Source organism: Mixophyes fleayi, chromosome 8 (genome assembly GCF_038048845.1).
Source record: "Mixophyes fleayi isolate aMixFle1 chromosome 8, aMixFle1.hap1, whole genome shotgun sequence".
NCBI lineage: Eukaryota > Metazoa > Chordata > Amphibia > Anura > Limnodynastidae > Mixophyes > Mixophyes fleayi.
Window position 1 is genome coordinate 119,363,534 of NC_134409.1, and position 24,899 is coordinate 119,388,432.

General features: G+C 39.4%; 1 protein-coding gene across 1 annotated transcript in view; it reads right to left on the reverse strand.

The window, feature by feature from the left end:
* The window catches only part of CFAP20DC (CFAP20 domain containing), a 264,360-nt gene extending 240,893 nt beyond the window's left edge, over nucleotides 1–23,467 (reverse strand). The window contains exons 1-4 of the mRNA XM_075183330.1: nucleotides 23,389–23,467; nucleotides 13,943–14,024; nucleotides 8,000–8,089; nucleotides 5,162–5,255 (exon numbers count right to left, since the gene is read on the reverse strand). Of these exons, the coding sequence (XP_075039431.1) occupies nucleotides 5,162–5,255; nucleotides 8,000–8,089; nucleotides 13,943–13,963 (205 nt within the window). The 5' untranslated portion in view covers nucleotides 13,964–14,024; nucleotides 23,389–23,467. The remainder of the gene's footprint in view (nucleotides 1–5,161; nucleotides 5,256–7,999; nucleotides 8,090–13,942; nucleotides 14,025–23,388) is intronic.
* Between the last annotated feature and the right edge of the window lie 1,432 nt (nucleotides 23,468–24,899).

Below are 24,899 nucleotides of genomic sequence, written 5' to 3' on the forward strand. Positions count from 1 at the left end.
TATACTGCTTCTACCCATACTTCCCAACAATTGGGCAGCACAGTGGCCTAGTGGTTAGCACTTCTGCCTCACAGCACTGGGGTCATGAGTTCGATTCCCAACCATCTGTGTGGAGTTTGTATGTTCTCCCTGTGTTTGCGTGGGTTTCCTCCCACACTCCAAAAACATACTGGTAGGTTAATTGGCTGCTATTAAAATTGACCCTAGTCTCTCCCTCTCCGTCTGTCTGTGAGTGTGTGTCTATATTAGGGAATTTAGACCGTAAGCTCCAATGGGGCAGGGACTGATGTGAATGAGTTCTCTGTACAGCGCTGCGGAATTAGTGGCGCTATATAAATAAATGTTGATGATGATGATGATGATTTACATCTGCCCCTCTAGGAGATCACATGGCAAGAGCAGGGGGGCATGGTGATATGATTATGTCACTGTAAAGCCACCCCCTGCTGTGCAATGCCAACATTTGCGGAGCATTGTGCAGTGGGGGCGGGGCTATGATGACACAAATAGCATCATCAAGCTCCGTTTCCATCCAGTGAAGTGGGTGGGATCTGGCAGGGAGACATGTTCTTCCGGGAGACTCCCCAAAATGTGGGAGTCTCACAGACATTCCGGGAGAGTAGGTAAGTATGCCTGCTACCTGGACAGTCCTTTGATTGGCACAAGCAGTAATGATGGATGCAGTCATGCCCGATAAGCTTCATTTAAACTATTTTTGGGGAAAACAAAGCTGCAAGGTAAGATCATATAACAAAATATTTTGATTAACTTAGGTACAATTTTGAAATCAGTGAGAAATTTAACTTGAATGAATACTGAGTGACATTCTGTGAAACAGTATTAAATCTTTCTAATAGGAACAGTCCACCGCAGATGTGAAAGGGACTCATACAGCATAGGATAAAAAAAAATGTATGAGACGCAGTTAATCCCTGAATAAGAATTTAAAGGGGATGTGAACCCAAAGCAGAACTTTATACAAACGTTTAATCACGCAATCAATGCACTTTACAGACTTAACTTACAAAATAATTATCAGTGTAGAATGATGATTGGCAACCTAATTGTCTTTGAGGGCCGCATGTGTCCTTCAATCTTCAAAAGGATACACTGCACTCTATCCTCCTCATTGTGTCTCTTGTGTGTGCCAGCCTGGGAATCCCCACAGAGGAAGACGAGAGAGCAGAGCCGTAACTTAGTATTCTAGCGCCTGGGGCGAGAAAGACAAATGCCGCCCCCCTAGCCCTCAATTTTAACCAAATTAACCTAAAATATTCCGAAATTGCGTCCCCTTTCAGCGTTGCACCCCGGGCGGTCGCCCCTGTTGCACAGCCCTAGTTACGGCCCTGCGAGAGTGCACCCTGCGCTCTCACCTCCTCCATTATACAGCATGACCTCCCGTGACCTCTGCGTTGTACACAGGTGGTCACATGATGCAGAAATCGTCTGCCTCAGGCCTGTTGCCAACGCTGGTGTAGAAAGTCATACTACATCATGCAGCTAAGTCTGTGCTACAGACTGCTCTGTCTTCCAGCTCCACCATATCTATGAAATCCATCTCTGTTTCTCTTGTGACCACGCCCCTTTATTGCAATTGGCAGTCCCAGTTGGCAGCCAGATGGATGAGGCAATCAGATCTTCAGTCTATAAATAAGTATTTTTAATAACATTATATTGAAATGTATTGGCTGGGTTTGCAAAGACTTCAGTAAAATGTTATGGTAAGTGGACAGCCCCCTTTAATAAAAACAATGACAAACAGAGCATTACTAATTAGCCTGCCTCTTTATGAGCTGTTTTGAGCACAGTGCAGTTAGGTTTATATCCCAAAGCACAATCAGATGTTCGTCTACTCGGGTGTTTTGGTGTGATTATTACATTATGTTTTACTGTGCTTCCAAAATGAGTGGGATGAAAAGTTAAAAAGTCAAGTCAAAATTGGAAATTAAATAGAACTCACACTGTCTCCTTAAATGTATCTTGTGATTTATCCTCGTTTAGCTATTATGTAGCTGAGCAAAGTAAGGTGACATTGGAGGCTGCTTTTATTTCATTTGAACTTATTTATTTTGCATTTTACCCAAAAAAAAAAAAGGAGCACGATGTGTCCTTTTGAACGCAGTGGATAAAGCCATCTCTGAGGTGGTTTTAAAATCAAGCTAGGAGCTTTTGTGCATAGAAGAAATCTGTAGTACCATGCAAATGATGGTGTGCTTTCTAGTTTGTTCAACCCCTCATAGCTTACTTTAAAGTCTGTCTGACACAATGAAACCACATTTCAGTGATTCAGGTACACGAAAGGCTGCAGAATTGCAACTACACTACTATGCATAAGAAAGTGGCTCATTTGCAAAAATAGGGTTTCTTGACATCCAAATCTGGGAGCATCGGTTTAAAACCCAACACAGCGGGTGCGGAACCAATCATCTGACTTTAGAACAGGGGTAAAAAAGCCTGTGTGGTCTCACAATGGGCAGAGAGTGATAGCAGATTCTTTTTTTATCCATGAATTTTTTATTTCAACAGTATTTTTATATGAAATCCAGCACTGTATGCCAGAACCTGTCCTAGAAGTTTATAAAACAAGAAATTCTATGAAATAGATGACATACGAGGTATGTCTATTAAATAACTGATTAAATGATTAATAATTTAATGTATGTCTATTAAATAATTGATTAACTGAGACTGATTAACTAACTCACCTTTATTTATTGGTATTACAAATTTAATGTTTGTCCCCTTCAATATACTCCCCATTTGCACTAATACATCGCTGTAGTCTTGTTTTCCACTGGTTGAAGGCATGGAGTAAATCAATTATTGTCACTTGTTTCAACATATCTGCCGTTTTCTTTTTTACAGCATGAACTGACTCAAAATGTGTCCCTTTAAGCACTGATTTGGGAAAAGATAAAAATCGCAAGGTGCTAAATTGGGGCGAATATGGAGGATGTTCAAGTGTAGTAATGTGTTTGTCGGTCAAAAACTGCTTCACAGAAAGTGCTGTGCGGGCAGGCGCATTGTCCTGGTGAAGAAAGAAACCATTTTTCCACAGTTGCAGCCGTTTCTTTCTGACTCTTTCTCTCAGCTTTTGCAAAACTTCCTTAGAATAATGCTGATTAACTGTTGTGCCTTTTGGAACCCATTCTTCCAAAATTACACCCTTGATATTGAAAAAAACAATGAGCATTGCTTTGAATTTTGACTTGCATTGACGAGCTTTTATCATTCTTGGTGATGACGGTGTCTTTTGGTTTCAGGATCGTACTGGAAGATCCAGGTCTCATCACAAGTGATTACTCTATGGAACAGGTTTGGATCTGTGTCAAGTTGCTGCAGAATTGCAACACAACATTCCTTGCGACGTTATTTTTGCTCTGGTGTGAGAACCCTTGGGACCATCTTTGCACAAACTTTCGTCATGTTAAGATCCTCATGCAAACTTTTCCATACGGTGTCTTTGTCAATGTTCACAGATTCAGCTATCATTCGTACACTGAGTCTGCGGTCTTTTCGAACAATCTGACTGACAGGAGACTAAAATAAGAAGTTTCTTAAGTTAAGATCTTTAATGAATCAGGCCCATAGACATTTGTTTTTGTTTCAACCACCGTGGCGTATACTCTATAACTGTTAAGATGGTAACTACAATTTCACGTTAGCAGGTCACAGTTAAAAATGTTAAAATAGTCTAAAAAAATCTTCTTGTACATGACTGTTTACCTTGCTCGAATTTAGGTCAAAAATTTTAGTCTATGTAAAGTTTGAGACTTTTATCGACCAATTTCAAACACTAGAACCGTATTGAGAACCACTTTGAAACAATTTTGAGTATTTTCACTGCCATGATACTTGCTATCAGAGTGTGTGATACTGTGTATAAAATGCAAAGTGCAAAGCAAATTGCCATGATGATGGAAATTATTTGCTTTGTTTTGGTTTTTTGTTTTGTTTTTTAAATGTGAGTGGTAAAAAAAGCTGTGCTGTTGCATTTAAAGAAACGGCTAACAGATCAGTTAGTATATTCAACTCAGTCCAGGCCAGTGAGCTGAGTGTGACAGACGGTGTTATATCAGCATCCAGCAAAAAAGCTGGTAATAAATACTGGGGATCATCTCTCACTACAAAAGCTAGTCCAAACTGACATTATCTAAATGGTCATTTAGAATTAGAGGCTATAAGCATTTGATTTTTAAACTGGACTAAAAATGTAGTTCAACGGTGGAACAATGGTGTTCCAATCCTGCAGTGTGTGCAGCTCATGACAGCACAGTGACTCAGTGGTTAGCGCTTCTGCCTCACATCACTGGGGTCATGAGTTCAATTCCAGACCATGACCTTATCTGTGTGGAGTTTGTATGTTCTCCCCGTGTTTGCGTGGGTTTCCTCCGGGTGCTCCGGTTTCCTCCCACACTCCAAAAACATACTAGTAGGTTAATTGGCTGCTATCAAATTGACCCTAGTCTCTCTCTCTCTGTCTGTGTGTGTGTATGTTAAGGAATTTAGACTGTAAGCTCCAATGGGGCAGGGACTGATGTGAATGAGTTCTCTGTACAGCGCTGCGGAATTTGTGGCGCTATATAAATAAATGATGATGATGATGCACTTGCGACCGGCAGTGTCCATAGATTTCTATGTAGAGTGCAGAGTCACGATCTTTTCAGATCTGATGGTAAAAATGTATTTAGTGTGTACACATGAATCGGCATACTGATCGGGACTTTTGTTTTTTTTTTTCAATCGTTGGTAAAATCATTAAGGATATTGCATCAGGAGAAACTTTGTATAGTGTGTACCCAACCGAACTCACAATGCTTACATAACTGACACTCCTGATGTACTCAAGTTAATAGGATTAATGGGAATAGATTTCTACAATATATAGGAGCCCCAAACAGATGCTAGGCTGTCACAAAGAAGATATTCAATGTCTTCCGCACTGGTTCTGCACACAAGCTCCCTGTACCCAAAGCAGTTTGCTTATCACAATTATTCTCAAAACTAAAATTCCTGTACTGATAGGAAGATGTTACAGACATTTCTAAATGCATGTACAATAAATAGCATTAGTCCATTCATGCCCATTGACAGAAGCACACATCTGGCAGGCTAAGAGCTAAGAAAGGATAATTACTTAGGGTAAGTCCAGGGCACTTACGCATTTGCTTGTTATCCTTTGGCAGCTGCATTTTGATAGTCTGGCTACTTCCTTCAAGGACGAAGACAAAACTCTTCACTTCCTTATCAAAGTCCTTGAATTATATTAATAAAAATATAATGAATTAGCCATCAAATGCCATTAGAAAAATCACACAGCAGAACTTTTCTTTTTAGAATAATAGACATTAAATCCTGTAATGCTTCTGATCGCAGGCAAAGTACTGCAAGCTTCTAAAGTCTAGGTCAGCGTTGTCCATTAAACTACTCACCAAATGTACTTATTCATACGCATAGTCACATGATTACTTTTTTTTTTTTTAAATCAGGTAAAATTTTATTGCATTTTTTTTTTTTTAACACTTTTAACAACAAAAAAGCCCATAACATTAGGCTAAACCCCCAACTATAACCCACACAGTGATACAGGTATTGTCAAGTGTTCATACACAATAGGATCAAAACAGAAAAAGCACATGATTACTTTTAGATAAAAAAAAAAGATTTCAGTTTTTACAACACTTAGGGGTATATTTACTAAACTGCGGCTTTGAAAAATTGGAGATGTTGCCTATAGCAACCAATCAGATTCTAGCTGTCATTCTGTAGCATGTACTAAATAAATGATAACTAGAATCTGATTGGTTGCTATAGACAACATCTCCACTTTTTCAAACCCGCAGTGTTTAATAAATATACTCTTTTATGGTTTATGAAGTGTTGCTTTTATGATACCCTTAAAGTGGTGGATGAAAAGTATAAAACAGACCCAATTATTTCATTATTAAAAAATCCCAGCGGTTTCAAAATAAATTCTGCCATTATAAAAACCCACCCCTAAACTCTGAATGGCTCTTGCATAAGTTGTGTTACTGTAGGCCTCATACAGATAGACGCCATTAATATATGAATTTATTGTCCACCATGCAATGTGCTGAGGGTGCCAATAGTGATGCACCACAGGTGTGTTATTAAGAAGAATTTGGGGGTCTATTTATTATGAAAAAAAGACTTATATTGGCGATAGCATGGTGGCAGGGTAGCTGGACTAATTCTGGCCTTCACTTGGGCTTACTAGTGGTCAGGAGAGGAATGCACACACAAGCTGGCAGACGTATTCGGACAACGATTTCCACCATACTTGATAATAATGGCCACTTTAACGTCAATCTCATCTAAGAGGAAAGCACAGGATGTGGGAGAGGAGAATGTTTTGCAAAATAAGCACTGAAGGTTTTTCCATTCTTAATTAAGTTCATACTTGCCAACCTTATGTTGGCCGGATCTGGGAGTTCCTGGAGGGCACGAGAGGTGAATGGGCGGAGGGGGCGGGGCTTCGCAAATTACATCATTTAGCCCCGGCCCCCAGTTACATAATGCCTGTTTTGGGTCTTTTTACAGTGGTAAAAAGACCCCAAACAAGCATTACATCACTGGGGGCCGGGCCAAATTGACGCAAATCGCATAGCCCCGCCCTCTCTGCCCGTACATGCCTACTCTAATTTAGTAAAGTGGGAAGATGCGGGAGAATCGTCAGCTCTCCAGGGATTCCAGGAGACTCCCGAATTCCGGGAGAGTTGGCATGTATGATTAAATTGGAGCCCTACACCTTTCCTTTTTTGACCCATAATGATGTTTTTGCTTTTTTTCAGTTATACTTATATGGGAGTTCCAGCGATAACTCCCTGTATGCTGGCTCTGTGTGTCTCTGACAACAGCACAGAGATAATTTCATGAGCTTGCAGACCTCAGTGTCCATGGTATTCCACTGGCTGTCCTGCACCGTTGTACTCTATGTGACTCCAAACTATAGTGCTGTCAACTGTATGAACATTACATGCCAGCACTTTATAAATAAAATATAATAATAATAATTGTTTTTCTGTTCCTGTAAAGCATTGAAAATATACCTCCAAGCTCCAAGCTAGCAGAAAAGCAAGGTAGGTGAGTGGCAGGATAATACATATATGAGTTGACAGTGAGACAATTAAATTCATAAAATGAATCTATTATCAATAACCTCATGTATAGAGAGGTAAGTCATACCAGTCCAACACTGCATTCTGGGAAGTCTTGCTGAAGTTGGGACTCCCTGATCTAATCAATAACAGTCAAAGGAGACTCAAAGAAGGTTTCCACCCATAACGTATTATTTTAAGTATGGTTCACTTTTTCCTGGTTGTCATTTTATTTGTCACTTTAAATCCTACAAGTTAACCCGTGCATGATACTCATGCATTCTAGTCAAATCAAGCTACTTAAGGTGTTAAAAAGGTTCTTGTCATGCATTTGGGCCATAGCCCAGGCCTCAACCACCAACCACTCCCCACTGTCGCCCCCGGCAACCACCAACCACTCCCAACTGTCACTTCTCCTTCAAGAAATATATATATATATTTTTTAAATCTTTATAAACACTTTTAACAATTAACAAATTAAATTAACAAATTAAAAACATCTTAGTATACAAAATTTCAGCCCTTTCTGAATTTTTTTTTCCACACACACTAAGAATTTAGTAGGTCAGTGTATAACTCCGCCCAGCAGGTGGCGCTGCAGCTTGGTTTTATTTTTTCCACACACACACACAGACAGACTAACACACGCCACTAGACATTTATATTATAGATAATGCTAAGAATTTAGTAGGTCAGTGTATAACTCCGCCCAGCAGGTGGCGCTGCAGCTTGTTTTGTTTTATTCCACACACAGACTAACACACGCCGCTAGGCTTATATATATTAGATCATCCCCTTTCAACTGGGAGCTGTCCGTGACTACCCTACTACTTAATTTAAAGGTTACCAGAACAATTTATTAATTAAGAAAATCCTCTTACTTTCCAGATCGCTGATTGGCTGCCAGACAATTTCCATTTGGCCACAGGATCTTTTCCTTGTGCGCTAAATATTTCAACAAATGCTCCCCCCTAAAAGACAATAAAAGCAGTAATATATAGTGATTTATTAAAGAATATTAAAACACAATTAGATAAAAAAAACATGACGTAGTTTAAAAACATCATTTTTCTGCTCTTCTCCTCGAATAATGCAGGGAAACGTATTTGTTTTAGAAATATTTGTTGCCAAGGTCATTATGTAACAAAATGGCCCCTGTGAGTGCAGTTCCATTGTTGTAAATGGATGACTTTAATTTCAAGGAAGAAAGTTATATGACAGCTTCTGAAATTAGTTTGCAAGCTGTGTGCTTGTAAGTCAAGTTGATATTAGAAAAATTGTCACAACTGTTTCACATAATATGTGCCTCATTTGTCTGTGTATTTGTCACATATAAAGAAGTGAGGCTTCTCATTCTTGGCTTCAAACTACTGGCAGGACTGGGGGGATAAGTAGTGTGGCAGCTTGATTTGGGACATATCCAAATTATTTCCTAATTTTTGTCTCCGACAATTTTGGAAAGGTCTGATCTGGTCAGGCTTGGAGGCTGGCATAATAATAGTTTGTTATAATAGAAATATTATAATATTGCTATAGTGGGACATTCATTTTCTAACACTGCATTTATTATTATTACCATTTATTCATATAGCGCCACTAATTCCGTATCGCTGTACAGGGAACTCACTCACATCAGTCCCTGCCCCATTGGAGCTTACAGTCTAAATTCCCCAACACACACACAGACAGACAGACACACAGACTATGGTCAATTTGTTAGCAGCCAATTAACCTACCAGTAGTGTGGGAGGAAACCGGAGCACCTGGAGGAAACCCACGCAAACACGGGGAGAACATACAAACTCCTCACAGACAAGGCCATGATCGGGAATTGAACTCATGACCCCAGTGCTGTAAGGCAGAAGTGCTAACCACTTAGCCACTGTGCTGCCCAAAAAGTGAATTAACATTAATTAGGAATACAGCAATAAATATTCCTTACTGTAAGTGGCTTATTAGCCATGTGGTTCAGTTTTTTTTAACCGTTTAGGTGCAATATTTGCTCTAAACCACAGTAACCAATCAGAAGCTTGCGTTTCATCGTCAATCTTGTACTAGATAAATAAAAGCTAACAGCTAATTGGTTGTTATGGTTCAGTGCACATGACGCACCAAACTGCATTTTCAGTAAATGTGTCCTAGAGAGATGTTAGGTAACAAGTTTTTTTGTTTTTTTTAAAGGGAAACATACTATTACTTCCTTTGTACAGAAGACTACATTGCAACAATTTATAGACCTATAACTTTAATAATCATAAACTTATTTAAACATTGTAAATGTTGATTATAGGAACCACTGGACTCTGTACTCCTGGGGATTTTCTAATCTGCACAGTGCAGTGTAGAAATAGCCTATTTCTTCATATTCTGTTATGGCAAGAAAACTCTTAAATATGAATTGGCTCTAATATTCCCTTTTGTATCAGTTTATATCACTCATACATTTTATATTGCTGCCCAAATGAAGGGGACAACATAATTGTATACGATGGCAAATAAAATATATGTTATTACAAAACAAGTCTGTTTATCACAGCTGGTGTTTCTAATCCGTGAAGCAGGTGATCACACGCTTCGGTAAAACTTGTACGATGAAGGGATGATATTTTTGACAATTAGAGTTGTCATAAAAAGGAAATTGGGGATATTACACAGGAATCTCTTGACGGCCATATCATCTGGGATTACTGACTGCCAGGCTGGCAAACACTAACTGCATTGTTGGCTGCAGAGGAAATCAGGTGCAAGACAACGTGACCAACCAGCATTTTATAGAAAAACAACAGATAGTCATATGCCTTAATAAGTATTTTTCTTAGAGGGTCATTACGTCTAAAATACAAGTTGCTCTTGCAAGTCAAGACAAATACATTCTAGTAACGTTCACAAATGTGTATGTAAACGTTTATCATGACAACATATTTAATCAGGGGCAAACGCAGGATTTGTAGAGGGGGGTTTCCACACCACGCTGCCAATAGGCGTGACCAGCATGCATGGGGGCGTGGCTATAATTTTAGACAGTGCTTGGTTGCTCTCCAATTCTTCCTATCCCCATAATATACATGGGCAATGCTGCATGCACTACTGTTAGGTGCACGCAGCTCTCCCTTTTCAAGCAGAGCTGTGTGAAGCAGGGCCAGGGTCCAGCCACCTCAATTATACAGTGCCCCAGGCTTGGAGGGGGGTTTCCTGGCACTAGGAAACCCCCCTTGGTTTGCCTATGTTAATATTATAATCTTGTTATCTACATGATTGACAACTATTGTCCTTTAACAGGGCTCAACAAGGTCATTTTAAAGGCCTACAGGCAGGAAGTCTACATTCATAGGAAAATTACTTCCTCCATATGTCTTATCCAGGGGCGAACGCAGGATTTAGAAGGGGGGGTTTCCGCCCCCCCCCCCTCAAAAAAAAAAAAATAGAGCGAGAGAGAGCCATTTCGGCGAGTCTGAATTCTACAGCAGCCACGGCGCTGTCAAGAAGCATCCACGGCAGTGCTGTATTATACTACAATACAGCACTGCCGTGGACACTTCTTTGACAGCGTCGCGGCTGCTGTACTGTACCGTACTGAACCAGAAACCCCCCCTGCATGCGCCACTGTTATCTTAACACCTCCCTGTCAAGAAGTGTTAGACTCCTTTATTGCCAAGCACATTTTTCAATTTACGCATTTCTGCAGTTGCACAACAAACTTTTTTTTAATTAGTCTACTGAGTTAAATGATCTTCTTTTTTTCTGGACAAATAGGGCCTGATTCATTAAGGACAATAAGGCAAAAAAAGAAGTTTGCTCCTGGACAAACCATGTTACAATACAAGGGGTGCAAATTAGTTTATTATTTTGCACATAAGTTAAATACTGGCTGTTTTTTCATGTAGGGCAGAAATAACATTTAAAGTTGATCTAGGAGATGCCCTACCCCAATTATAAATCTGCCCCCACATTTTAAATTTAGCTCCTCTCTCCAATGCCACATGGATTTGCCAAGGTGCAAATTTACTCCATTTTTTTTGCTTTACTATCCTTAATTAATCAGGCCCATAAAGCTTTATTTTGTTATAATACAAAAGGAAATACGGTTATTTTCTTTTCCTATTTTATATAATTTATTTTCACATACTTAGTGCTCACTTTAGAGACAGTGGACATAGGGCAGGCGAGAACAGGTTAAGGGGTTCATTAAAATGTGGCGATCAGACTTTCTATTGGCATTTATTGCATCAATAGAACATCACCAATACCCGCAATTTATCATTAAAATGTCGCCGAGGCAGCTTAGCGATACTCAGATGCGTTTTAAACTTGTATGGTGCAGCCATACTCAGTCGCCATGATGACGATGTCACGTCATCAAGGCTCCACCACCCGCCGTACAATTCCACAATTCGCATCATTACATCACGGGGGGGGGGGGCTTTGATGAGGCGAACCGCACCAGATCTCGTCACGAAGCCCCATTCCCATCCACTTCACTGGGGAAGATCTGGCAGGGTGCCCTGCTCTCCCGGAATTCTGGGAGAACGTCCCGGAATTCAGAAGTCTACAAGAAATTCCGGGAGGGTAGGCAAGTATCAACAACAATCAAAAATCCAGATGTGTAGGTTCTCTTGTTTTTCAAAAGGGAAAGATATCAGGGTATAAATCAATTGATTTTCATATTGTGGGTTTATACTTTCATTAAACAGCAATGAAATCTGTGGCACGGAAGTGACTGTGAGAAACTGATGTGCACATCTGCATACTGCTGTTGTTTAGGCCAACGTACACGGCATGGTATGGAGATCAATTAATCTCTATCCTGTCTTATTTCCTCAGCGGTTTTCTTGCACAACGGGAGAAACCGCTGAACTGGAGGAGCCCAGAGGCAACTTGCATTTTAGGTGTAATGATCTTTTAAATGAGCATGTGTGTGTGTAGGGGAAGGGGGGGTGGAGGGACCATAAAATCTGGTTTTAAGGAATTCTATAAATATCCCAGCTCCCCCCACTACTGCGACAAGTACATATTAGCCACGACACGTGTGCCAAGAACTAATGTGTTTTCATTACACCATACAAGCTTAAAAGCAAAACATTAAAAACACAAACTTATCATGTTTTCCCCTCTAACTGTACGTGCATATTTTATGTTGCTGGGTGACATATTTGGTGCGAAAACAAAAATTAAATATTCACCTAGAGCAACTCCTGCTTATACATTCAGGTAATTTTTTTGTGGAGTTAATATAATTCCGTGCCAAAGGCAGAGAGTTCTTACTGGGTAGCGGATGTACACTGCGGCTTACTCATCTTTCCCTGATCGCCGTACTGCTATTATAAACTTTAAAAACAAAATTATCTTTGTTTGTGTAGTCACCCAAAGCAATTCCCTGTAGTGTGGTCCAGCACTTTTCTGAACCCTTGCTTTCCATTATATCACAGACACCTCACCCTGTCATTAACATTTTCTACTTCTATGGTAAGCAAAAAAAGCAAAAAAAACAAAATCACCTTTGTATAATGTGTGCTATATATTCCAGAAATGCTTACATATAGTTTTTTTGTTATCGGCTCCCTTGCATTTCCTGTCTAATGAAAGCTTTTTCAAGCTGGAACTTGTAGTTCCACAATAGCTTGAGACCCACTGGTTGATTAAGCCTGGCGACATGACACGTTTAGCAATAATAAGTACTAACTCTATAAATAATAGATATGAATGACTGGAAAGATTGAAGTATCCTCATTTGTAAGATACATTTTCCAGCTAGTGTAGATATCAGGCTTTGTCTATATATATCATGGTCCATACACCTCAGTCTATAGTCCTTACCACATCCTAGTGCCAGTACAAGTGTTCTGCAGAAAAGCATACCTTCCAAAATGTTTGTCCCACGGGTGGGAACGTTGGGGGAAGGGGAAGCTAATGGGCAGCTAATGGGCTGCCAGAGTGACGTGGCAAGGCCATATGGAAAAGTGTATGTCTCAAAACTTTTTTAAGGGTGCATACTTCCTCCAATCAGGACATGTGAGCACCACCACATGCACCAAGGGAGGCATGGCCATGTCACAGTTAGGCTGCTGATAACTTTAGCCCATACTTGCCAACTCTCCCGGAATTTCCAGGAGACTCCCAAATTCCGGGTAGGTCTCCCAGACACCTGGGAGAGTAGGGCATCCTCCCGCATTAGCCCACTTCATAGTGAAGTGGGCAGTATTAGAGCCGCCATGATGCGATTTTCAGGAAATTTAGTAATTTTGGACCCGCTCCCGCTGTAAAATTCTGCATACGCGTTATTACGTCACAAGGAACGAGGCCAAAGATTACGCAATTCGCCTAGCACCGCCCCCTCTGTCCATACCCTGCCAGAGGGGAACATCAAAAAGTTGGCACCTATGCTCTAGCCTAAAATCTAGGCTTTGGACAGCACACAACAGTGGCTATCCAAAGCAACAGTGAACAGATCAACATTTTGGCAATTACAGGAAAGGTGCCAACAAACAGGAGGGTAGGACAGACTCCTCATATCAGGACTGTCCAACTAAAATCAAGGAAGTTGAAAAGTATGATAGTGGAGCAAGTATAAAAGCGATGGTACCAATGTGCGTGATCCCTACACGACTTAGTACACAAGCGGGTGTATCGCTTACCAAAGCACCACGTCAGCCCTGAAAAATTTAAATAGTCACATGTGCAAACTCTAGCAGAGGATGCTGGAAATGCCAGAGCTAGCCCTGTGAATGCAATGGGAGGTCTTGCTGAAGCATATAATTAGAAAGGTGATTTTTAATAATATCTTTTCTTAGCAAATTTAAATAAAGTTTCTCTAAATGTTACGTTACCTGGTATTCATTTTTGAACATGTCGCTGTCCCAGCGAGGAGATGTCTGCAGTCTGTATTTAATTGGGCAGAAATGGATATGTCTGAAAAAAACAAAGAAACATTCATAGCTACATATATACACAGTATAGAGTGGGAGAGAGTGTGAAATACTATTTATGCATAAAATGATTACAATTGTTGATGTCAATAGCTAAGTGTAGGACTGGTCAGAAGGGGAAGACTTTGTTGTGAGTTGGTCAGTTTAACATATGTCGAAATATGTGGAACTAACATTCCCTGTTTTCAATACAGATTACAGCTTGAAGTGTCCTTAATACAGAGTAGACCATGAAGTAGCTATTACAGCATGAGTTTTAGTAATTCTAGAGGATCAATGTCTTGATGTTAACCACATCAATAGCTGATATGATTGTGCAGAGTAACAAAACTAATGACCAAAAACTTTTAAAAATGTTTACCCCATCTGCTTCCTATGTAATGTTACTATTAAACCATACTTGCCAACTCTCCCGGAATGTCCGGGAGACTCCCGAAATTCGGTTCAGTCTCCCGGGTTCCCGGGCTCGTTGGCATTTCTCCCGCATCCTGGATTTCACCGAGAATCGCGTCATTCTCGGTGATTGACGCCATTTTGGAGGGCGTCATTTTGGCCCCGCCCCCCGCAACGTAAATTACGTTTTTGCGGGGGGCGGGACCAAAATTACACGTTTGGCCTTGTCCCGCCCCCCTCCCACCCTCCAGTCACGCCCCCTCTCCCGGAAACTTGTTTCCGAGAGTTGGCAAGTATGTATTAAACTAAGAAATAGTAGTGAGTGTGTGTCCTGAAATGACAATCCTGCCCATCCAATGACCATATTGGTATGTGTGTATGGTTTCATTGGCCAAACAGAAAGTATAAAACTCCATGTGATCACATGACCAGATGTGAACAATGTGGTCCTCCATGTGTGTGGCTAAATTGGCTATCTGTGTAGCCACATTGAGGTTTGTGGGTAATGTTTCAATAGGGTTCATAGAAATAATAAAAGGTGTTATTGGAATGTTTTTTTTACTGTAAAGCAGCTAGAGAGACTTGATTTTAGGATTCTTCAAGACTAGGCCTGAGATGGATTTCTTCAGTGCCAGTTACTGTTCTGAGCCCTACAAATAACTTCTTTTGTCCAAAATATAACTCTAACCAATCACTATGCAGAGCTGAGCAGCGTGTTCCAAGAAAAAAATTCTTCTACCTCAGCCCAGCTTCCATAGTCTCCGACCTTGCCACTGCAAACAGGTTTTTGACTCATGGATCACACAAGTTTCACATACAGATTTCCTTACTTTACCACTTCACTGGGACTTCTATATATAACCTACCCTCTCTATGCAATATACCCTATACTAACAAATAGAATACAGACACACACAATTTGGAAAGTCATATCCCTTTAAGGGACACTTTACCTAAAACATTCATTTTCAAGAACGTTGTGCTGGAATGAAACAAAAAAAAATACATATATATGAAATGCACGACAGGCCTGATGACGCAAATTGCATCATTACGCCCCGCCACCACCATGACCAGGAAGGATTCCAAATTTGGAAACCTACCAGGAATTGTGGGAGAGAAGGCAAGTATGTGAAAGTTTGGTCATTGGAGCACTCTTCTATTGGAGCAATACATGTTGTACACAGTGTGGGTCAATCTCATTTTCAGCTTTTCAATGTCACGTGTTGATAGTGAATTGATAGTTTGCATTCTCATAAATATTGGTTCAGTCCACAAAATGGCTGCATCCACTGTATGTAGGCTACATGTACACTTTAGTTCATAGTTGTCTACTGTCCTGGAACGTCCAAGAGATTTCCAGATTATTGGGAGACCTCCCAGACTTCCAGCAGAGGATGTTAAGCTCACAAAAGCACCTCACTAACATTAAAAGCTATCAAGGACGTGCAGCGATAATGCAAATTGCATGCCTTGCTCCACCCACTTGATTGTATGGCTTGCCCCACCCACTTGATTGTATGGCTTGCCCCACCCACTTGATTGTATGGCTTGCCCTTTGATGGCATGAGTGATGTCATTAAGTAACGCCCACCTCTTCTTGTCATACCTCTCCTGGAGGCCAGCCTATAAAAAGTAGGTAGGTATGCTTTAACTGTGCTGGTCAAGCATGTTTATAGCACCAAGTTTAAGAACTTAATATGCAAAGAAATACGGTTCTCCTGACCAATATAAAAAAAATAATTAAATTAATTAAAATAACTCATAAAAATAATGATTAGATTTAAATATAGAATAGGTGTAAAAGTATACAGCCATCCTTTTATAAAAAATATATATATATTCTTTCATATTTCTCTGAACAGTGGTTGCATTAATCTTTCAATTGGCCATTGCTAGGAGAGAAGACTATGGGCTAGATTTACTAAGAATCGTGTTTGGTGGCGGTTTGAAACCGCCACTCATCGCCGGCGGTTTAGTGGTTCAAACCGCCGCATTTACTATAGGGCGACTTGAGGCTTCAATTTAAAATGACTGGCGATGTGTGGCGGATTGAAAAAGCTAAACCGCCGGCGGTTTGGATGAAACCGCCACAAAACCGCCAGCCAAAAGACAGGGCAGGACAGTTTTAATACCTGCTTCAGAATGGCTTGATAGCTTAAATATGCTGTTTGAACTATTTTGCCATTCAGAACATTAGAGAAAGTACCATTGACATTTAAATTATGTTGGCAATCATTATTTATTGATTACGGGACAAAATGAATAAAATATTATCTTATGAGGGAATAAAAAAATTTTCATTATATAAAGGAGATAAAATTATTTAATTATTACATTATTTGGACAATATGTCATGACAAATTGTGCAACATAAATAATTATATCCACCATTAACAATCAGTTAATAATATTATATATTCACATTTTCTACAAAATATAATGCTATAACAGTGTCCCTTTAAAAAACAAATATAAAAAAAAATTATTAAAAAAAATTATTTCATAAATTATTATTACATTTATTTTGTCCCTTTAGCAATAAATAATGATTTTCCAAATGATTAAAATATCAAAGGTGCTTTCTCTTATATTCTGATTGACCAAATACCTGAAACAGCACACTGTTTGAACAATCTCGCTGCTCACAAGCAGCGCTTTCATTTTGGTCTATTGAATGGCGGTTTTCCGGCGGCTTTATAAACCCCCTAATAGTAAATCCGGCTGTTTGTATGTTGAACATTGTTGAAACCGTCATGGTGATGTATACAGAGGCGGGTTTGGAAACATCATTTTTGGCCGTTTGGACGGCGGGTTTAGCCTTAGTAAATCCGGCGATGGCTAAACCGCCGCCAAATCCGCCGAAAGTCGGCGGGTTTACAAACACGCCTGATAGTAAATCTAGCCCTATGGGTTAGATTAAGCATTTTAGATACAAACCCGTGTTAATGGTAACAGAAACATTCCTTATAAGTTATTATTAGTTTTTTATAAACTAAGCAATTTTCAAAAATGATCAAGGTACCTAAACAGTTCACCGCTTGGCAAATGATGGATGAAATTATTATTGGGTGTCTGTAATTAGGAAGCATAACTGCATGACTGTCTGTCATAACCAGGGGAATGATTTATATTCTAATAACCATTTTCATGTAATGTGTGAGATCAACTATATAATTATCTGTATTGAGCTCTCTCCATGTGAAGTTTGCCTTAAGTTTAATTCCACATTCTAGGAGAATTAGAAACAATATTTAAATTACTACAATTATTAGCCATGCTTTGCCCACGGATCCAATTAGGTGCATGCATCTATTAGTCATATCCTAACCATCCATCCTCCTAGGTGTATGTATCTATTAGTCATGTCTTGCCTAGCCATCTTTCTAAATGCAGAACTAGCATAGCCAGAGAAACGTTCAACTGCTATACTGTACATATAAACATCTACACAGACTTTCAGATACTGTAGATTACGATAAAAACAGCTACAGACTCCACAAAACTAAAACAAATAAGTATGTGACAAAGAGGGTTATTTGCCACACCTCTTCTGCATTGGGATAGGTAAAATCCCAAAGAGTCTGTAGGTACAGGCTGCAGACAGGGTCAAATTCCCACTTAGTATCTCATACAGCACACAGGTGCACCACATGGATGTAATGAGTTTATTATTTTCTTTACTGGCTAATTAGTGCTTGGGATGACAATAAAAGGCTGCATTGTTGTTGGGGGTGGGGCGACCGATGCCAGATAGTTAGCCGGTGACTAGACAGGACGTCTGTGTTTAGCCAGAGCTAGGGTCACCTGATGTCATCCTGACAAATGTGTGCTGTGTTATTTGTGATGTGAACAACAAAAACACAGTTCTTTAAGAAAGAAATTGTTGTGTCTTTCATCTGCCGGGTGTCAGCACCACAGGGAATATACAGAGTGATTAGAATTAGAATTAAACAAGACACGTTTGGCATCTAATAAAGGAGTAAGATCATACAGAACTATTCAGGACACTCAAAAGATGGAAACATTTGCAGGACATCGGAATACAGGGACTTTTCACATACATGTATCAATTATTAGTAAATTATTAGTAATTTCTCTATCAATGTTCTTAAGAGCATAAATCTAACATACGTTCTTCCCAAACCATCCACACAGGTTAATGTATTTATTAGCCATGACTTGAGCACCGCATCAATCATCTAGAGACCAACATCTATTAGCCATGTCTTCCTAGATGAGGTCAGGACAAGACCCCAAGTTAAAATGTATTACTTTAATTTACAATGTATTGTCCCATGTACACTTTTTAATCCCTGATACACTCGCAAAAGAAAATGTATGTGATTGCATTTCACCGTTAAGGTTCTGCTTCGCCTATAACAATGCATTGTTATTGCTATTTATTTATTGATATAGTGCTAGAATTTTATTACATTGTTCCATCGCAGACACCTTGCTATTAAATACTTGTAAAAGGCCAGACATGGTATAAATTGCTCTCTATAAGTTTGAAGACATCCACTATATAGCTACATTTTCCTTTATTCACAGAGCACTTAAATCTTCAGATCTCATTTTGCTTGTCAGAGCCTTGTGGCAGGATTATCTCCATAGTAGCAATACAGCAAACCGCTCTCAGTTCATTTCTTATTCTGGAAAGCAGACAACAGCCAACTTCATCAACCCCCTCATCTGTGTGTGTATAGGAGTAATGGAGGAAACCTTGGTGAAATAATGTATGCAAAATAAATATATTGTACTTGACTAGGAATTCTATTTGCATGAAAGGCTGAATACATATTACATCCTTTTAAATGCCGAAAATGTGCAAAGAAACATGTTGGAGTAGGTTGAACATGTATCTTTTGTGCAGTATATGTCAGCTCTGGTCTACAATGAAGCTCTATTGTAATGTTATAGACAGCTTTAGTAAGGGGAAGAGAATTTTTTATGGGGGGCATATCAATAGGCAAATGAACTGACCCAGGCAACATTAGCTGTAAGATCCAAAGAATTCTGTACTCCCTGTGCATTAATATTTTTTTTTTGTCTGTTATGAGTCAGACTTGTTCTTTATACCAAGAAACTATGGGCCATAGTCATTAAGGAGAGCAAAGCATAAAAAAAGGAGTACATTTGCACCTTGGTAAAACCATGTTGCATTGGAGGGGGAGGTAAATTTAAAATGTGGGGATAGATTTATAGCTGGGGTAGGGCATGTCCTACATCAACTTTAATTTTTAGTGTAAAAATAAAGTTATCAAGTATTTGTATGCTACGTGACAAAAAAGTTAGAATTTTCTTTATGTGCAAAATAATAAACTAATTTGCACCCCTTGCATTGTAACATGGTTTGTCCAGGATCAAATGTACTCCTTTTTTTTTTTACTTATATTTTTTTGGAATACATCTATAGATTTCAGTCTCAGAGCAGAATGGTTTAGAGAAGACAACACATCAAAGACTTCCATTGATACAGCTGAAGTGTCACTTAATTAACGTAAAGGGAACAGAATATAAAGTAGTGAGCGGTCACATGTAAAAATAAATGTAGAACATAATGTTCTATAATAAGGCTCTAATGCAGTACTCTAAGGGAGAAATGGTGACACCTTTTAAGTTATACATATATAGTACCCAGAACCTCATAGATCAGTTTTCCTTTCTGTACTAATCATTTATAACTAACGCATCATTAATCTTTGATTATATAAAACTGGGATTGTCCCATAACAGGATTTATTTTGTGTTTTGTATCTGTTCTAAAGCGGGAACTAAACCTATATTATGGGATGATATATGAAAGAGCACCTCTAATGAATAAGTAAATAAGATATGACATTGTATGTGAACTTGGATGGCAAGCCCTTGCAGGCATGGTCTTAACAAACTACTAGCTCAATAAGTTTGCTTATCATTTAAATATTTTGCTGTCAATGTTCAGGAATACAGAATGTTAGAATATAAATATAAAAATCTGTTTTATTTATAAAGTGCTAACATTCTGTATCCCTGAACATAGCATTAAAGTAACACTTTATAAACAAAAGATAACAATATATATCTGTGTGCAGTTCTCCCCATGTTTGCGTGGGTTTCCTCACTCAATCCAATAACATACTGGTAGGTTAATTGGCTTCTGACAAAAGTGACGCTAGTCTGTGTGTGCGTGCGTGTGCGTGGTAGGGAGTTTAGATTGTAAGCTCCAACACAGCAGGGACTGATGTGAATAGCTATTTATTCTCTGTACAGCGCTGCATAATATGATTGGCGCTATTTAAACAATAATAATCATCATCATCTGAAATGTGCAAAGAGGGATACCAGGAATTCTGCAGGAAAGGGTTGGAGTCTGTTGCCAGCCCTACTGCCGTTTTGATTGGCCCCTAGACAGAGACAGAGAAAGAAAACATCCTAGAAATGTGATGCAGTAAGTTATGGAAAGGTCCTGGGGTACATACTTATTGGTGTACCTTAGAGTCAGAATTGAGCAAAGTTGCAGAAAACTGTCAAGCAAAGCAAATTTTGCAGTGGTGCTGGCCATTTTGCAGATGTTAATAGTCCAATACCCTCTTTGAATGTCGCCAGCCAGTGAATAGGCCAATTCACATTCTATTTGTGAATTTGCATTTCATGGAATTTATAGTCCAGGAATAGAATTGGGGTAACAGAAGCCGATTCATTATGTTTGTTGTGGTTGGGGTAGACCTAAGAACACTTATGGTCAAATTTCGCCACTAAACCAGGTGAAATTTTGCAGCCAAATGCGGAATAAGGTAACCACCAAAACTGCTGCAATAGTAGGTTACTGTGGGAAAGTATAAAGATGTATCAACTAAAGATACCCTCTATTGTTTACCTGTGGGGATCTACATTATTATGGTTATACTATACCCCAGGTCTTTGTGTGCTAGTGACATCCCATAAACAGCCACCTAGGTGATGTATATAGAGAACGTAAAGCAATTGCAGCACCAGCACTTATCTGTAAAAACTAGGAATGCACAGGACACAACTGCCCTCCCTGCCGTCCCTTCTGTGTGCAGAATAGACACAGACATCGATAGTGCTGCGGAATTAGTGGCGCTATATAAATGATGATGATGATGATAGGTGAAACATAATTCAGCATTAGTTTGATGAACCTGTGGTTGACAGATTACCATATATGCCTGTACTTATGCACATGCCCAAATTAATTTTGACCAGATCACTCTCTGGCATGCCAATCATTTTGAATCCACATCCCTGCCAATATAGCTGCCATTATTGATGTGTTTGACCTGCTTATGGATTCTTAATGGTTACTAACTAATGCTTAGCAATATCCTCAAAACGTTCAGATCCGCATTTGACCAAAAAATGTCACACTTTTCATCAACAAAAAGTATATGTAGGTGTTTAATGATTTTGTAATGTCAGAGTGTAATAAAAGCAGCCTTACAGTGTATTTCATAAGGATTGTGTTTTAAAAGGATTTTCTGACATCCCTGTCTGAGAAAGCCTATATTTATGGGTTTACCACCTTTGTCCAGTTTGTACTTTTGTCCTCAAATGGAAACACAAAACAAAGTGTGGCAAAAAAGTTGCATGAATGTAAAACAGTTGACTCGCTAACTAAAACTGGAAAAATAAACAACAAACTTTCAGTACTCTGCAATCCCTTCGTCATGCTAACATGTCACTCATGATGCTGGAAATACCAGCCAGATAAATGCACAAGTGAAAACTGGACAGACATTTAATTGATTAAAAACAAAAAGGGACATGTGAAATCAAAAAAATTAAACCAGAAGATCCCAAATGATGGAATAAAGCAGTAGTGCTAAAAATTATATTCTAGGTAAAGTCCAGAGAGTGTATGACATCAGGGGATCTGTGCAGGTAGATTTCCTACAAACCCTAAGATGACACAAATCCATACTGTCGGAGAAATTGATTTCTGTTTTTAGTACGTCAAATATTGTCATATGTTTATATTCCCAGATAATTCTCTCTCTGAAATGTGACATTTTCTTTAGATGTCTTTAGCAAAATTAACTGTCTCTTACTGTTAAAAGTACTGTATTTAAATCCTGTAATTCTTACCTCCATACCAAATAGCAACACTACACACCAAGCGCCGGCTAGCGGTGGCTCCCCAGTTGTTGTGTAACTAATCAAATCATTCCCTGTCACCTTCTGTTGGGATCTGAAGTGCCACAATACCTGGAGAGCCACAGATTTCCTGCCTCTGTTGTATGCCATACAACACATACCATTAGCAGTAATGGTGCAATAATAATTTTAAACATTCAGATCACATATTTCAAATCTTTGCGTAACACAACTTATTTTGCATATTATTTACTTGTTTTTTGTAGCGTTCTTTCACACCGTTCGAGATGCACACTAGCAAACAGTAAAACCTAATCTCTAGCTACATTACATATATATATATATATATATATATATATATATATATATATAAATATATATGTATAGTTATATATATATATATATATTTATATATATTATATATATATATATATATATATATATATATATATATATATATATATATAAAATAATATAACTTTTTCCCTTTCCTTCTATGCATTTAATTCTCTGCACTTTTTGCTTATGCAATATTTATTTGAGCTCCATTAAATTTATATTAGTGCTGGTGTTCCTAGATTACTAAAATACATCTGCATATCCATACCTAGGCTGTTTATATCATATAGCATATCACATGTACAGTAGCTGACTAGTGATTAATGATGCAGTCAGCTCTCTAGTGATTAATGGTACAATGCTCAGAAATAGTATTCAGAAGTCAGGGTGAGAATAATGACAATGCAGCATATAACTATATGTTATGGTAGAACTTCTGTTCATCTACTAGATATTAAGTATTATTGCAAAAACAAATGATAGTTTACTGTTGTCAGCTCCTCCTCACGACTCACCTGGAGTTTCCAGGAGTATAGGAACAAGGGGGATCCAATGGCCGGGGATTTACTGGAAGATCCCCAGTACATGCATTAAAGCAGGAAGTATACAGAGGTCTGCTGCAGCGTGTACGTTGCTTAGCAACCTGGAGCTGGGCCAGCCCCTGGGAGTGTGGCACAAGGCTGCCTACCATTGTCATTCATGTCAGACACACAACAAACATCCTTCCACTCCTCACGTGGAATGCAAACTGATCTCCACACACAGCCTTTATTTTCCAACTGTCTCCCTGTATCAGAGCTGCAGTCTGACTGCGGAAGGAATAAATGATCTAGAAGGACAGATATGTGCCCTCTCCCTGCAAGTCACACACCTGCCACCCTGCCACCCTTTTCAGAGATAATAGTCTTGTCTGCTCTTCACAGGTGTTTCCATCTACAATGGCTTGTCATGCCATTTAACAAATTCATCCCAGGTTATTGCAATTGTAAACTTATTGTGAAAAGCAGAAACAAAGTATCATACCATGTCAAAAGTAGTCAGCTGGCATTTATAGGGGGAATTCAGTTCGCGCTAAAACTATTACTGTTATTATGGTAATAGTGCGCGTAATTACCGTTATCACGGTAGTTCTAACGCAGAGTTTTTGCTCGCAGCTCCCTGAATTGAATCTCCCCTGAAGTACCGCCGCGTTATAGATATTACGGTAATATTAACCCGGCTTTCGAGCAAAAAGCAGGCGTTAGAACTACCGTAATAACTGTAATTACACACACTATTACCGTTATTAGTAATAACGGTAATAGTTTTAGCGCAGCCGTACCTCGGGGGGAATTAAATTCCCCCCATAATGCTGCTCAGATCAATCCAAAATTGGAGATTGGCAGGCTCCTGCTTGCTGGTGCCCCGCCCCTTCCCCCCCATCAGGGGCGGACTGGACCGGGGGGCAGCGGGCACCCGGGCCGCTCAGTCTAACGGCTGTTCGAGCCGGCCGCCTCCCCCCGTCCCCCCCTGTGGATGCAATAATTTGTTAATATTATTGGCGGCCGCATCGCGTGTCATGTGAGCCGGCCGCCTGTACGCCCCCTGGGCTGAAACCTCCCAGCCTGTGCCTGTCCCCCATTCTGTGTGCACAGCAGAGGTAAATTGGCAATTTTTCCGAATTTGTAGAAACGGGTCCCTGTGTAACTGCGAGAGTTAGGGTTATATATGGGAGTGCAAAAGTGTGGTTTTGAGACCTTACTAATCTATTATTATACACATGCACAGAGAAGTGCATTGATTTTTGGACCAAGATGGAGGCATTTGTGGGGGGCAAAATTATGCATCTTCTGATGAGAGAGGCTGCTGGGCCATCTTAACAACATTATGGGCCCCAGGGCAAAGCAGTGCACTGGGGCCCCTAGATATAGATATAGATATATAGATGTATACAGATACAGATATAGATAGATAGAGATAGATAGATGTACTTGCTCAGTGACCCTTGAAGGTTTTTTTTGCATGTTTTTTTATTTTGCAGGATTAT